This window comes from Lissotriton helveticus, chromosome 6 (genome assembly GCF_964261635.1).
Source record: "Lissotriton helveticus chromosome 6, aLisHel1.1, whole genome shotgun sequence".
In the NCBI taxonomy this organism is placed as follows: Eukaryota; Metazoa; Chordata; class Amphibia; order Caudata; family Salamandridae; genus Lissotriton; species Lissotriton helveticus.
In genome coordinates, this window is record NC_136067.1 from 1,469,356,331 (window position 1) to 1,469,372,334 (window position 16,004).

Genomic DNA, 16,004 nt, shown 5'->3' on the forward strand with positions numbered 1-16,004 from the left:
GCGGCCGCTCGACTGTTCCTCACGCTTCTCGCGTGAGCGCGGACCCTGCTAAATCTCACGCATCTCGCGGATGAACGCCTAAGGACACTCCTGCCTGCTGGCTTCCACCCCCAGGTGTTTTCAGCCACCCCTGGTGCCCCGTGAGGCATCCCCTGTCACCTGTTCGTCGGTGCCTCTTCCACCATGGCCACCGTGCCGCATCTGGAACCTTTCGCAGTCACCGGAAGCCCCCCCCTCTCAAGCTGCCAAGCGGAAAAAGTGGGTTGAGCGGCTTGAGAATTATTTCGTCGCTGCCAATATTGCGGTGGGGCGTCAACGCGCGATGCTCTTGCACCTCGGAGGTGAAGCCATCCACGATATTTCCAAGGACGTCACTGAAGGTGCCCCGCCCCACACGTATGCGACCCTGCGAGACGCCATCACGAGGTACTTTGAGCCATTCACTAGTGCTGACTACGAACGTTTTCTTCTGCGCCAGGCCCGCCAACTCCCTGAGGAGTCCGTGGATGTATTCTATGCTCGGCTCAAGAAATTAGCCAGCACGTGCACTCTCCCGGTTGCGGCCGATGAGATTCGCGACCAATTTATACAAGGTTGTACCTCCCTGAAGCTGCGAGAGAGGGTACTTGAGACGGACGCAATGCCCATGCGCGTCATCCTAGCCCTGGGGCGGTCCAAGGAACTTTCCAAGGCACGTGCCGCCCACATGGAACCGACTCCTACAACGACCATCAAAACGGAGCCGGTGTGTGCCGTCAGGTCGCATCCCACAGACAGCCGAGCGAGACACCCAAGGAAAGGGCGGCCAAAAACGACAAGCCAATCCGCCCTCGACCAAGCCTGCATGTGGTGCGGAGGTGCTACCCCCCACAAAGGCGCCTGCCCGGCCCATGGTAAAATCTGCAGCGCGTGTGGTAAGGCGAATCATTTTGCAAGTGTCTGCCTATCATCCCAGCGGAAGAAGCAGAGTGGCCCGCCCAGGAGAGTACGGCAGGTGGCGCCCGCACAAGACACATCGAACAGCAGCGACATGGACGACGACGAGGTGGACGCCAAGACAGTCCACGTGGTACGAATGCTCCACGCCTTAGCGGCCGTGTCGGCAACCGAGCCAATGTGCACTGTCCAGGTGCATGGCCAAGCAGTCAGAGCCCTCATCGACACCGGCGCCACGATAAACCTCATGGCTGCCAGCGTTTACCAATGCCTCGAAGATGCCCCCACGCTGCACCCCACGAGAGTACAAGTGTTTGCCTACGGAACCAGGAGGCCGTTGCGCCTGTGCGGAGTGTTCCAAACGACAGTAGCCCACGACTCATTGCAGCTGCCAACAAAGATCTACGTGTCCCAAGAAGGATCAGGTTTCCTCCTTGGATGCAAGACAGCACGGGAACTCGGACTCATACACTTTGCCCTGACAGTGCAAGCCCAAGGTCTGGACCATCTGGTCACCGAACACTCCTCGCTGTTCGAAGGCATTGGATGCCTACGTGGCCCCCCCGTCCGCCTCCACATTGACCAGTCGGTAGCCCCTGTAGCCCTCAGACACAGACGGATCGCTTTTCACCTCCGACCAAAAGTTGAAGCTGAGCTGAGGATGCTTGAACACGCGGGCATCATCGAACGGGTGACTGGCCCCACGCCGTGGGTGTCCCCCATCGTAGTGGCCAAAAAGCCGAAACAACCCGAAGCTGTGAGGATATGTGTGGACATGCGCCTCCCCAACCTGGCGATTAAAAGGGAACGTCACCTGACACCGACCATTGACGACATCATCGGAGAGCTGGCGGGGTCAAAGTGGTTCTCCAAGATGGACCTGAGATCGGGGTACCATCAGATTCCCCTCCATCCAGACTCCCGCCCGATAACAACTTTCTCCACCCACGCAGGCCTGTGGAGGTACACAAGACTTCATTTCGGCATCTCGAGTGCAGCAGAGGTGTTTCAGAACATTATTCACAATGTCCTCCAGGGCCTCGATGGGGTGCTCAACGTGAGCGACGACATCCTGGTACACGCTCCAACACTGGAAGATCACATAGCTCGCCTTCAAGCAGTGTTCAACAGGCTAAGAGAGAGAGGGCTAACACTCCACAAGGACAAATGTGAGTTCCTTCGCAGAGACATCAGTTTCTTTGGATATAGGTTCTCCGACCATGGAGTTTGCCCCGACCCGGACAAGGTCAAGGACATCCACGACGCTCCACCCCCCACATCGGTGACAGCCGTCCAAAGCTTCTTAGGAATGGTGACGTACTGTGGGCGTTTCATACAAGATCTGTCAGAGCTGACAGGGCCACTCCGCGACCTCACGAAGTCAAATGCCGCCTGGATGTGGGGCCCGGAACTGCAGGAGTCATTCACGAAAACCAAAGCAGCCCTATCAGCTGACACGACCCTGGCCTACTTCAACCCACAAAATGATTCACAATTGCTGGTGGATGCCAGCCCCACTGGCCTCGGAGCAGTCCTTTCGCAGAGACAAGCATGCGGTGAGTGGGCCCCCGTAGCGTACGCCAGCCGCACGCTGACACCAACCGAACAACGATATTCGCAAATCGAGCGGGAAGCGATTGCCATCCTATGGGGGTGCCGCCATTTCCATATCTACCTCTATGGACATCCTTTCTCAGTGGTCACCGATCACAAGCCCCTCATACCGTTGTTCCAAGGTTCGTCCTCTCGCCCACCACCAAGGATCGAGAAATGGGTACTGCAACTGCAAGAGTTCCACTTCACCGTAGAATACCAACCAGGCACGCGGAACCCAGCGGACTACCTATCAAGACACGCCCGCCCAGTCACCGATGCGGAAGCCGCGGAAGCAGCCGCCACGGAAGAGTATGTCCGGCTCATCGTCGAACGGTCAAAGCCGCGTCCAATGTCCCTGGAAGAAGTTGCGAATGCCACGAAAGACGATGACTGCCTCCAGATCGCGATCCATGCCATTGAGTCCGGCGACTGGAAGGCCCTGCAGTGCCCCGCATCATTTCGCACTCTGGACGCCCAAGCCATCCTGAAAGCCCTGTACCAAGTCAGACATGAACTGTCCGTCTCAGCAGAAGGATGCCTCCTGAGAGGCCCGCGCCTTGTATTGCCCAGCAGCCTCACCCAGCATGCTGCTCGGCTGGCTCACGGATCGCACCAAGGGATCGTCAAGTCTAAAAGTAGACTCCGAAGCAAGCTGTGGTTCCCTGGACTTGACAGAGCCGTTGAGGAAGTTGTTCATACCTGCCCGACATGCCTAGCGACGAGCCTACCAAACCCTCCAGCCCCGATCATCACCGAAGAAGGGCCAACATCCCCGTGGGTACGGGTGAGTGCAGACTTTGGCAGCCTTCCCGGAGGCAAGTACATGCTGGTTGTAGTGGACGACTTCTCCCGTTACCCCGAAGTAGAAGTTGTGACATCTACTGCAGCGTCGGAAGTGATCCCAAAGTTCGAGAAGATTATCGCCACCCACGGGATCATGCAAGAGGTCCGCACAGACAACGGTCCCCCGTTCAATGGTAGCGAGTTTACAGAATACCTACAAAGCCATGGAGTCAAACACAAACGGATAACACCAAGATGGCCGCAAGCCAACGGAGAGGTCGAAAGACTAATGAGAACTCTGAACAAGACAATCCAGATCACGGTCGCTGACGGCCAATGTCTGGAGCTGGCCATCTACCAATTCCTCCTAGAGTATCGCCAGACCCCGCACTGCACTACTGGAGTCGCCCCAAACAGGCTCTCCTTCAACCGGGCCGTTGCAGACACCATCCCACACCACCCCCTGTGGGAGTTGGCCCCCAACCTCAGCAACCGATCTATGGAACAACGCGCCAAGAGCAACCAAGCAGCGTCCAGAAGACGGAGAGCCGCAGACAGCCCCATTCAGGTCGGAGACGTAGTTCTCGTAAAAGACCGCCACCCCGGCGGGAAATTTCGCCTGCCCTTCGAGTTGGATCCCTGGAAGGTCACCGAGGTCAATGGGACAATGGTCACAGCGGTCAGGCATGGGGAAGTGGTCACAAGAAACATTTCGTTTTTCAAACAAGTGCCCGGAAGGAGAGAAGACCCGGAACCAGAGGATCAGCACCGGTACTCACCGCGCGGACCATCAGGACCATCAGGACCGATCGAGACAAGCACCACAACACACTCGACAAATGACCTCGCCCCAAGCGATACCCCGCTAGAGGAACCTACTGAGGCCCCCAGCACCGCTGGACCTGGAGAAGCTGAAGAACCCCCACCAGCCACGGCGGAAAGTGGCAGCCAAGCGAAATACAACTTGCGTCAGTGCCCCAAGCCTTCCCAGAGATACCGAGACTTTGTGGCCCAGTGCTGGCGATGAAACGACCCCGAAGCTGACCCCGCCGAGAAAACAAGTAAGACTGTTTTAGTTTGTAACTGATGTTACTGTTGTTTGGGAGAATTCAAAGACTGCACCAGAGACTATTCAGTTGGACTCTGTCGAACAAATAGAGCTACGGTCACAGCACCTCCGCTGACCATTAGAGACTTTTGTTATACCACTGTGTTCTTCCAGTTTTGTTTTATCCCTAGGTAAAGGAGGAATGTAGTGTTGCTGCCGTTGGGGCGTACCATGGCAGCACACGCCCCCTCCCCACTGCATCTATGTTGTTTACCCCTCAAGCGTAAGGGGTCTGTTGGTTTAGTCCAGCGTAGCGTGGACACGCAGGCTGATGAATAAAAGGCCCAGGGAGCTGGGCGTGGCTAAGTTAGTTACCGCCACTAAGAGTAACTACAGTGTCCTGTGTCCTACTTCTTTAGACCAAGGCCAGGACACCACAATAGCCACTTGCCTAGGAGTGCACATTGGCATTTCTACAACTATTGCTATATATCTTCTGATTACTTAATGCACCCCAAGGGCACAGAGCCACAAATGCCTATAATTTGCAGCAGGAAATGGGACATTTTGTGACAAATCCTTAAACTTGATAATCACCCCATTTTTGTATCGGCATCACCACTGTCCGCTTGGCCCAATTAGTAAACCATGTACACTAAGCTCATTCCTATAACTTAGAAGGTCATTTAGAGTTTGCCATGAGAGGAAAGCCACAGTAAATTGGAGGTTCTCCCCCTTGCCGAAGTTGTGCCCATCCCCCTCATGTACATGTATGGGAGCCACCACGTTTCTTGGGTGGAGCCTTAGAACTCTGTCCTGAAAAAAAGTGTTTGCTGATGAACGTTATGCCACAGGATGTCCATAAGGCTTCAGAAGACCTATCCTATTCAGGGAGGGCCTTCTGTAACTCTTTTTACCTGTCTGCAACCACCATGAAAGACACGTCAATCTGGAACGGGAATAAAAAATAATGACTCCCACAAGGAGGGAGAAAAACTCCCATCTCATCAGGGCCATTTTTGTATTTTGCAGAAATTAACCCCGGCTCTGGAGGTTTGTTACTGCAAACCAAATTAAAATAAAAGGTCGTCTCCCAACATTAGCAGCTATTTTGACCTTGTTGCAGGGAAATTTAAATATGGTCTTTTACTGGGAGGCGGTTGCACAGTCTCCCCAGTCACGGTGAACCTAGCAGGCCGCTTGCAAGCTCTAAATGAACCTATTGGAGACTCTGCTCTGAGTAAGGCAATGTATTTTCCTAGTCAAAGACTCTCCGGAGGCTTATTAACCAAACAAAGCTAAATCAACAAAATGTAAAATCCTCAAATGATTTCAACACAGCAAACATTGTATACCCATATTAGGTGCAGAGGAAATAAATTCTCCACAGCGAAAACATTTTCCTCGTGGAAAAAACAAGTAGGCAATGCAAACAGACTTTTGGTAAGAATTTCCATGAGCTTAGTTGTACGCTATAAATAATAGTGCATGTGTACCTCACAACCATTGTGAGTAATCCTGGAAAGATATATCTGGCTCAGCTTTCCCAAGAATTCAAAAATCCTCACACACACATAAGTGCATCCCTAAAAGTGTAGATGTTTGAATTTCTTTGTTACTTGTGCCTTGAGAAACTGTGCACAGTGAGCAGTGGAGGCTAGAGGAAAGCAAGCCCTATGCCAAATTGCATCATGCGAACCAACTAACAAGCTCAATCCTCCCACACCCACGCCACAAAAGGGGTGGAGATATTTTGAAACCTATAGCCTGATCTAGAGGTTGGCAGAATGACCAAAAGTCTATTTGCATTGGATACCTGTTTTTTTTACTTGAGGAAAATGTTTTCCCTGTGGAGAATTTATTACCACAGTTCCGGGGGAGTTTCTCTTCCATGTCATACTCTGAAAAGAGATTTACTACTATCCATAACAGGAGGGACTCTAAGCATTTCTAGGGTGGGAATGAGCAGAGTAAAGGCGAATACACACAAACTCAGAAGTGTGTGGGTGTGCACTGCCCCCAGGTCCCTTTTGTCTTCGTCCCATTCATGACAAAGTGCGTTTAATAAAAATGCAGAAATCCTGTTCAGATGTACTCATTATGATTTCCAGGCAGAGACGCTTCTTTTAGTTAGCAAGTGCCTTGTGCAACTTCAGATCTATGCTTGTCAGACACACCAGTTGTCACCTGTTTCGCTTCGTATAAATTATAGGGAGAGCAAATCGATAAAATGCAGACAATACCTTGCATTTTTATGCTTTGGGCACACGATTGCTTAAAGGTCTAGAGTTTGCCTGGAAAGTTAGGATCAAATTTGAATGAAAACAGCAGGAGATAGCTGCTGAGCTCTGCTTCTAGCAAAACTACATTTTCCAAGATCATGAAAGAGCACAATTGAATTTAAGCAAAACGCAGTGTGAGTTCTTTTCAACATGTCGTGTACCTGAGGTCAGCAGCAAAACTACCTTAAAAAGTATTGAAGAAATGTTTTTGACTGAATAACAGGGTTAGTTTTGTTGTAGGTGAGTGTTTCTGTAAGGTTTGCACTTCTGCTGACAAGGCTGCAACCTGTTCTGTTCATTACGCACTTTGTCATGAATGGGACGAGGATAACGGGACCCAGAGTAACGAAGATTACTGGTAAGTAATAGAGCATTACCTTTCAAGACTTTCGGAGTTAGAAATACCCACTCCCTACTGTGTTTCACCAAAATATAATTTCAAAAATATCGTGAAACACAAATATTCTGTCAATAATGTTGTGGTGTTAAAAATATTGTGGCAATGAATGTAAAAGGTAAGCATATATATTTGTTTAGGTAATTCATATAATTTGTTTTTAGAATTGTTGTAGATAATATTGTGTTTTTACATTAATCTGTTGTTTTATTTTTTTGTAAACTATGGTTATTCTAAGTGCATGTCATTTTTGAGAATAGTTTTTTTGATTTGGTTACATAGTTAAAGACTTTATAACATTTTATTTGAATATTTATATTGATTGGTTGGTTGTTGAGATTATAGGGGATCATGGAGGGAGTTTCTTTTTAAATATTTAGTTTTAAATGTTTCTATTTTGATTTTCAATTATGTAATTCATTTTATTTGTATATTATTTAATAGATACTTGTAATTAACATGGTCATTGATCATTGTAATTGTGAAATGACAAATTAGACAAGTGATGTTAATTAATTAATTGGTTTTAATTATGGTATGTCAGTTGATTGGAATAGAGTCTGATTCTTTTTATTTCCAAGAAATACATTCTTACAGAAAAAGTGCACATTACCCAATTCCTTGACATAGTACAATAACAAATATCACAAAATCACCATTAAATAGCATTTAATTAAATCAATACAGACAACACATGACATCGACCTAAAACAAGTATAAAATGGTATATAAAATAAAATATCTTCTCACTAAAACTCATTTAGCGATCTGCAGCCCATTTACCCACTCGTATCAAAATGTTTGAAAGTGCATCAATTTAACAAACAACATGCAAGACTCATTTTGTCAGTTTGAGAAACAAAAGAGCATAGTACAGGCCAACACAGAGTAAACCGGCAAAGAGACAATCCATATTAAACATTTCTTTTGACAGGGCATCATAGAACAATTAGCCCTGCTGGAGCATAAATATAAAATCTCAGTTTTTAAGAAGTAAAGTGTATTGTGCAAGGCCACATTTATCACAATTATCAAGGTTTAATCAGTCTGGCCTCACTAACAGACCCAATTATCCCATTTCATGGCCACTGTCCTAACCAGCACATCCTCCTAATTTGATCTACAGCTACCTAATAGTTCAAGAAACATACCTGCGATCCAATATGGAATAACAACGCCAGTCTAGGACAGCTCGGGAGGGGAAATCCTGGCATGTGATGACACAATTTTGCACAAATATTGGCTGATGGAAATTGCTACATCCTTGTATCTCAAACCACATACCAGGTTTAGACACATTTCTCTTCACCATATCCCCCATTTGATTTTAAATAGGATGTAGGATCTTCTTCCTTTTCACTAAAAAGAGTACACAGTCCACAAGTAGGTGGCTCACTGAGTATTTTTTACCCCGCTTACATAGACACTGACCACGGATCTTGCCTATTTTCTATTTCAGCCTTGGAATCTGCCATCCCGGGTCAATTCCTACCCTCAGGTGCATGATCTCATTTACCAGAATCCTTTCTGAAATTATGTATGATAGGGGAAAAGGTCAGGCCCTGCTGAGAAATTAGGAAGGGCACAACAGATCTCTTGTTCCTCAAATACTGAATGTCCTCACTCCAGCTAGTTTCTTCAGCACAGCGCCTAAGAGGGCTCTTTATTTGACTGATTTGTTTTCCTTTGTGCCCTTCATAGTGCATATCGGGAACCCCTAAGTGCTCCGACATTACCGTCACTGGATTCCTCTTACAAGGGAAGATTGACATTACCTCAAGGAGAACTAACAGTGATAATTTATCATAACAGAAGCAATTTTTAATCAAAAAAAATAATTTCAGTGCTCGTAGGTCTGACAGAGTACTCCAGGCAACAGTTCCTAACTCCCTCCTTATAGCTTGAACCATTGCATTTTTTGGTAAATAAAGGAGTGATTTCAAAATGCTACATTCTAACCTTGCCCATATGCAGGGTTTCATATTGCCAGTGTGTCCACTCCATATAGGGCCTGGGTCATTAATTTACTCTGTAAGACTTTACTTAGTGACTCAAATGTATGGTTGCAGTGCTTGCTGTCAATCTGTTTCAAGCCATTCACTTCAGTTGTCAATCTAAGCCTCTTGACAATCCTCCAAATGGCCAGATGTTTGTATCAACATAAATCATTTGAGAAAATCATCCCAAAATACTTATATTCTCGCACATGCTCCAACCGTGCATTGCCTAAAAAACTGCTGAATCTCCTTTTTTCTTTTTGTGAAGAACAAGGTCTTTTCAATGCTGATCATTAATTTATTTTTGAGGCAATAATTCCCAAAGATAACAGATGAAAGACCACCTGGACCACCAGCCCTAAAGTCTTTCATATTGCAGATTATTTCAGACAATACCACTGCAGTGTGGGAGTTAGCAATAGCCTCTCTATCAACTTGAGAGCTACGCAGGGACACTGACAGATTTTTAGAGTTTCCACTGCTATAGAACCAATAAATAACGGTGTACTAATTAGGCCTGGGTGGTAAATTCCGTTCCGCTCGCGGAATTTGCGGAATTTTGCGTTCCGTGGAGAACGCGAGATTGCCCAAAATCCTGTGTTCTGCAGGTTCGAGGAAAAAAGCATCGCGAACAAGCAATTCCGCGTGTTCGCGTAATTTCTGCATTTTCGCTGAGATTTTTTTATCGTTTCGCGAAACTTTGCATTGCGAGACTATGCAAATTCCGCCCACCCCTAGTACTAATACTCTTTGCTTTTATGTGCCTCAAGGGAAGGTAGATGGTTAGGTAAAGGTAATCGAATTCACCAGCCATCAAAAGTGCTTAGTATTCTTCTCTATAATGGTAGGTAACATTATCTCATAATTTAATTTCTAAAACAATTTTTTTTTGGGGCACATAGGTTGTGATATGCAATTTTTTAAGCCTCCAAGGATTCTCTTAGCTCAGTTGTTGGGCTCTTGCTTTAAAATATTTTGTTATGAAGTCCCACAGGGATGATGGTAACCCTACAACCAACCTGGTTGACTTCTGTCTCTGCTTCCAGATCTACTTTCTTTGTGTCACTTAAGGGAGGGCAACAGGGGTTTCTGTAGTTAGTGTACTTGGTGACAACTCTAGTACAGGCTCTGTTGCAGGTTCTGCAGACCCTTCCTGCGCATCTTGACTTGACCCAAAAATTGGAATAACAGGTGACCCCCCTGAATGGCCGAGGAGACACAATGATTGCAGTTGCAAGTGAAGCCTGAATAGAGCTAGGTGCAGGAACACTTGGGGAATCTACATTTACCCATTCCACAATGTCATGGACTGTCGCTGCCATGATGTCTGTACCATCACTCGAGGGTTTATGAAACATCTGCACCCCCAACTATTTCTCTCTGCCAATCTGTCTTTCTCAAACCCCCTATATCAGGAGCATCTGATGGCCCTCAAATGGAATCCTTAGAAATATCTAAAACAGGAGCGGTAGTCCTGGAAGATTTTGTGCAGGGGCACCTGCACTGACAGCCTCTTTGATCACACATTTCTCACCTTTGCGGTGTTTAGCACCGTCAGTCCCAACTGCCCTACCTCTTGGTCCCAGAAGATGTTCCTAAATAGTAGGGTTTAATAGATTTTAGTCATGAGATTGTAATAGTGTTATTATATTTGTAGTATTATTTATTAAATTATTGTCTATTGTTAAATATTTTAAAATATTATTGTTATTTGTTATTGTAGGTGTTGGAATTTTGGAGTAGTGTGTTGAAAAGAGTTATAAATATATATAATTTTAATGTTTTTAATTGGTAAATATTGTATATTCTTAATTATTTATGCATTTGTGTCATTTTGTAGTCTACTTTTATAATTTTTTAATGTTGTAAAATTATATATTTTTAAATATTTGTTGAAATATATTTCATTTTCAAATGTTTAAGTATACATATTGTTTTAATCTGGGGGGAAAAGTGAATTTTGGTTTTTCAATCTTCAACAATTTCCCTACTGTTGCTTAGCTTGGAGTGAGAATAGCAATCAGACCCTTCCAACGTCCAACAATTTCCCTACTGTTGCTTACATTGGAGTGGGACAACTAAATCTGACTCCTCCAACAATGTCCCTACATTTGGTCAAGTTGGAGTGGTAATAGTAAATCTGACCACTCCAAAGTCTGACACTTTTCCTACTGTTGTTTAAGTTGGAGGGAGAATAGTAAATCTGAGTCTTTTCAAAGTCCAACACTTTCCCTAGTCTTGCTCAGGTTCAATTGGGAATAGTAAATCTGACACCTCCAAAACCCAACACTTTCCCTACTGGTGCCCATGTTAAAGTGTGAATAGTAAATTGAACCCCTTTAAAGTCCAACACTACCCTGAGGTTGTTATGCTGGAGTGGGAATGGTAAAACTGACCTTCCAAAGTACAACACGTTCCCTGCTGTTGCTCAGGTTGGAGTGGGAAAAGTCCATCCGTTTTCTCATCCCTGCTTACTTTGAAGTGCAATAAGAAAATCTAACACCTAAAAGTATAATTTTTTAGGTGACTGTTTTGTTTTCAGTTTTTTAAAGATTTATTTTTTGTGATATCATTTTAAAAGGTTTTTTAATTATGTATTTTCAAGGGAATATTATCTTTTATATTTGTATAATTTTATTGCATATATTGTTGTTATATTTGCTTAATAGTGGTATTATTTATTGTTAATTATTAGAAATATGTTTATTTTTTATTAAAGCTTATATTATAATTTTATATATTACATTTATCATTTTTTAATTTCATTTCAAGTGTATATTCTTTTATGGTTGTAAGTCATTACTTTTTTCGGATATTATGACTTTTTTAACATGTATTTATTTAATAGTAAATATATAAAGTGAATAACATTCACATTTTGAAATAATTACCTATTTTGCGGTGATACTTTGTTCTTCTATATTTTTGTAGTTAATATTCTGTCCTTCACTTACAAAGTAGAGACGATATTTGTGTCCTCGATATTTTTGCCTCCAATATTTCGTCATACAGCCCTCCCACCAAAGAAGGTAGATTTAGTTCCATGAAAAATTACACAATACTAAGGTAACAGTACATGTTTTAAAACAGATTTCTAGGAGTAAATACACATTTTGTGAATACAGAATGCAAATTTGTGTCCATAAATCAAGCCATTTTTATAAGTAAGTTAAACTAATGCAAACGGCTTTGTGAATTGGGTTAAATGTTTAATTGGTTCTCCTTGTTCCTCATGTCACCTCATCAAAGGAGAAAGTTTAATGAGAGCGGGCTCAGTTCCGTTCCTAAGTCCTTTATCATGCATCTGAGGAAGGTGTTGTTACACATGCTATTCGTTATCTAGTGAGACCTGCAGGTAAAATAGTTTAAATACCTATCAATTATTATGAGAATAATAATGAGCATTTAGGACAGCATCCAAGAAGGTCCATCAATAAAAAACTGTGTATTTTTTTTAATTTCTATTTATAAAAAACTAAATGCCTCTGCATTTTTACTCAAAAATATTTTACCTACCTTGAATTAAGTGAACAATGGTTATCACATGCCAGTTGCAGGTTTTCAAACTACTCAAGAGAAATCAGTGCTTTAGAGCTACAACTCTTCCTATAGGTTGAAGGATTGGGACATTTAAAAAACCCATCTAACATAGAACCACAATTATTCAAAGTGAAATTACATTGCAGAAAACCTGCCAAAATGCAATTTCAAAACGACTTTAGGAAGCACAGTGAAAATGAGATAGAATTTATCATACATCAACATATGCATGTACAACAAAACCTTCATTGTTTGCACCTTTCAGATCTTTCCTTAATTTCCGGAGATCCTTTTGGAAATCTTCAAACTTCATCTGTGAGACATGGAAGAGGTCCTGTGGTTCTGGCAGTGGAAAAAGGGGTTGTTCCTTCCCAGCGTTCTGCCAAGGCTGTAAAATAGAATGCAAAATGCCTTCAAAACAATGTGCTTTTTTTAACTGCTTTGTATTGTGTGGTCTCAAATAAGTGAAAATATCTATTTTGAAATGGGAGAAAGAAGGAGCAATAGAAAAATACGATAACAATGACAAGAGAAAGTAGGGATAAAAAAAGAAAAATCAAGTACGAGATAAGGAGACACGAAGTGTAGGATGGTGGAAGTGGCTTGTGGTAGCGTGAAGACTAGACAGCCTTGGTTTTCGGTGATCCAAGGCATTTGGTAGTGACAAACATGGGCTCCTAAGGATAACTCTGGGCCCTTGCAATTTTTTAAAATGTATTTCTTAATTTATACAAATTAAGTACTGGTTAAGATAAACTATTGCAAAAAGCAATAAAATATGATCTAAAAATACTGTTGATTTGTACTTGTCAAGGAAGCATGTTTACCAGGCCATCCTATACTGATAGTACTAAATCACAAAAGGTACTGTCAGCGGCATTGAAAAATATCAGTATTTTTCTTAGACAAAATAGTTTGCTTGCTGAGCACCTTGGGAAATAGCCTGGAGTCTTGCTCAGCTCCAGGGCCTCTAGCCCAAAACCAGACGAGATTTCATGTGGGTTATACATACTACTCATGCTCTGAAGAGATTTTTATCATGCTTTACATGATGTTGGTGCACGATCTCCATGGCAAACAGTTTTCAAAGTTAGGCTCATGCACGGGCTCTTAGAGTTGAGTCATCTGTTCTCCCTGTTAATTTGTTGGCTTGCCCACGTCTTATATAACGTGCATGAAACCCTTGAACTAGCTTTTGACAAGATAGCACAGAAGGCATAGTGTTGATTCTCCTTCCCATTACAGGAATTCTAGCCAACATGTTTTTTTTCGTCAATTTTATAAAAACTGACAAGAAGAAACATGCGTCCTCCCTCCTTTATTTTGGAAATGCCCCCCGGACCTGGCCCACCGGGGGGTGATTACTAATGAAGGTTGGGAACCTGCTCTTCATTTTATTTTTTACTTTTCATCAGGAGCCGCAAATCCAATGTGGCTCCCACTGACAATGACAATTAAAGAAAAAAATGCTTTTTTGGCCCTGGAGGGTCCCTGCGGGAAACCCCCAAGAGGCCTCGGGGGTCAGGGTATTTTTACCCAACACCATTATTTCCCCTTTTTTTCTGAGACTCAACTCAAGCTGAGTCCCAAGATGGCTGCCACCACTTCCTGATTTGAAGTGTTGGCAGCGAATCCGATCTCAGCACAAGGTTAGAGATCCTCCGCGTCCCTATATATACTATTGGAAATTTCTTTGAATAGCCTTGCAACTACTGAACAGATTTACACCAAATCATAAAAAGGCACTTCCCTGGAGCAACACCTACATTCCTGCCATATTTGGTGTAATTCTGTTCAGACATTCAGGCTGTAGCTACGTCTGAAGTTCCTGTGGAAAGTAACATGGCGACCACCCATTTTGCTCAGCCCCCGCTTGACGGATCACCCCAAAATGTTTAAGAGAACAGCTGAAGAAAGGGCTAATCAAACAACGCCAGAGTTATTGGTAAATGAAAAAATATTCTTTCCTATGGAAACTTGGCCCTAACTATAATATGTATATCTCAAAATTTACAAAACTAGTATATAACTCAATTCAGCTGCTGTCTGGAAACTTTTGGGTGAGCCATCAAGCGGGGGCCAAGAAAAGGGGGTGTCCCAAAACACGTTTCCCCAAGCATTTTCCCATCAGGATTTTGAACATGACTACAGCCAGAAACGCTAAATGGAACTACACCAAAACTGGCAGAAGGCTAGCTCTTGGTCCAGGAAGAGCACTTTTTGTAATATGGTGTAAATTCGTTATGTAGTTTTGGAGTTATTAAAGAAAAAAGATTTATGAAATGTTGGTAAATTTCTAAGGCTTTTAAAATAATTTTTCCTAACTTTAATGTCCCTATAACCTTTGGTTTAAAAAAAAAGAATATATATATATATATATATATATAAATATATATATATATTCAGCTCCGAAAATCCCCCTCCCCCGCCAAGGAAGGAAGTGGCCGCACTCGCGTGGAGGTTCTCAAATAATATTTATTGCACAAACAACAGGACGCATTTCGGCAGACGTGCCTTTTTCCCCTGTGTCAACCTGATTTACAAGAGTTGCCGCCATTTAAAGCTAACAAACAATTAGTTACACATTTTTTTCTCTGTATGTTCATTGACATGAAAGACGGACAACAATATCATTGTAACTTTGGCGGCCATTTTAAAGTGGTTGCCTTAATGCTCAAAAAAAGGTGGAAAACCATTATACTGATTATAAATTATTACCCAGCCATGATTTGGAGTCATATATCATGTCATCCATGAAGAACCAAATAAACAATTGAGCCCTATATGGGCAGCACCGCTAAATTCATAAAATATCAACAAAATTGAGCCCTGTATGGGCATGAATCATGATGTGTATAATTCATTCAAATTTCCAAAAAGAATTAATAATTCAATAAATCAATTATCTCATTTCTATATAGATATTACAGCATTCCTATTCATCAAGAACATGGAAATATTTACATCAGTACTGGCAGAAAAGGTATATATATGTCATATGATACATCTATGAAACAGAATGTTGTTATCCAAGATGTATTGAAAATTCTTCTTCAGAATTAGGACCAAATGGAATGACAGTATATAAGTCAATAATATACCTTGATTCAAGCCTGCGCAGTTTTTGCAAACTATCACCACCTCGATCACTCACTGGGATATGGTCAATACAGTAAAATTTTAACAATGTTAGGACACTATTATGAACTTCAGAAAAATGTCTCGCCACCGGATAAGTGGGGTCTCTATTTTCAATAGCCGGAGCATGCTCAAGAATTCTCTTTTTGGCAGGGTGTTTGGTGCTGCCAACATAAATTTTCATGCAAGGACAAACTAAACAATAGACACAGAAAGGTGTAGTACAAGTTAAGAAAAATCTTATCTTCTTGGTAACCTTTGTATCTGGCAATTGCAATGTTTGAACC

The 16,004-nt window shown here is 43.2% G+C and overlaps 1 protein-coding gene across 1 annotated transcript in view; it reads right to left on the reverse strand.

Moving 5' to 3' along the window:
• The window catches only part of LOC144762748 (uncharacterized), a 712,524-nt gene that overhangs the window by 201,979 nt on the left and 494,541 nt on the right, over nt 1–16,004 (reverse strand). Inside the window, exon 16 of the mRNA XM_078648000.1 lies at nt 12,838–12,958. Coding sequence (XP_078504126.1) covers nt 12,838–12,958 — 121 coding nt within the window. The remainder of the gene's footprint in view (nt 1–12,837; nt 12,959–16,004) is intronic.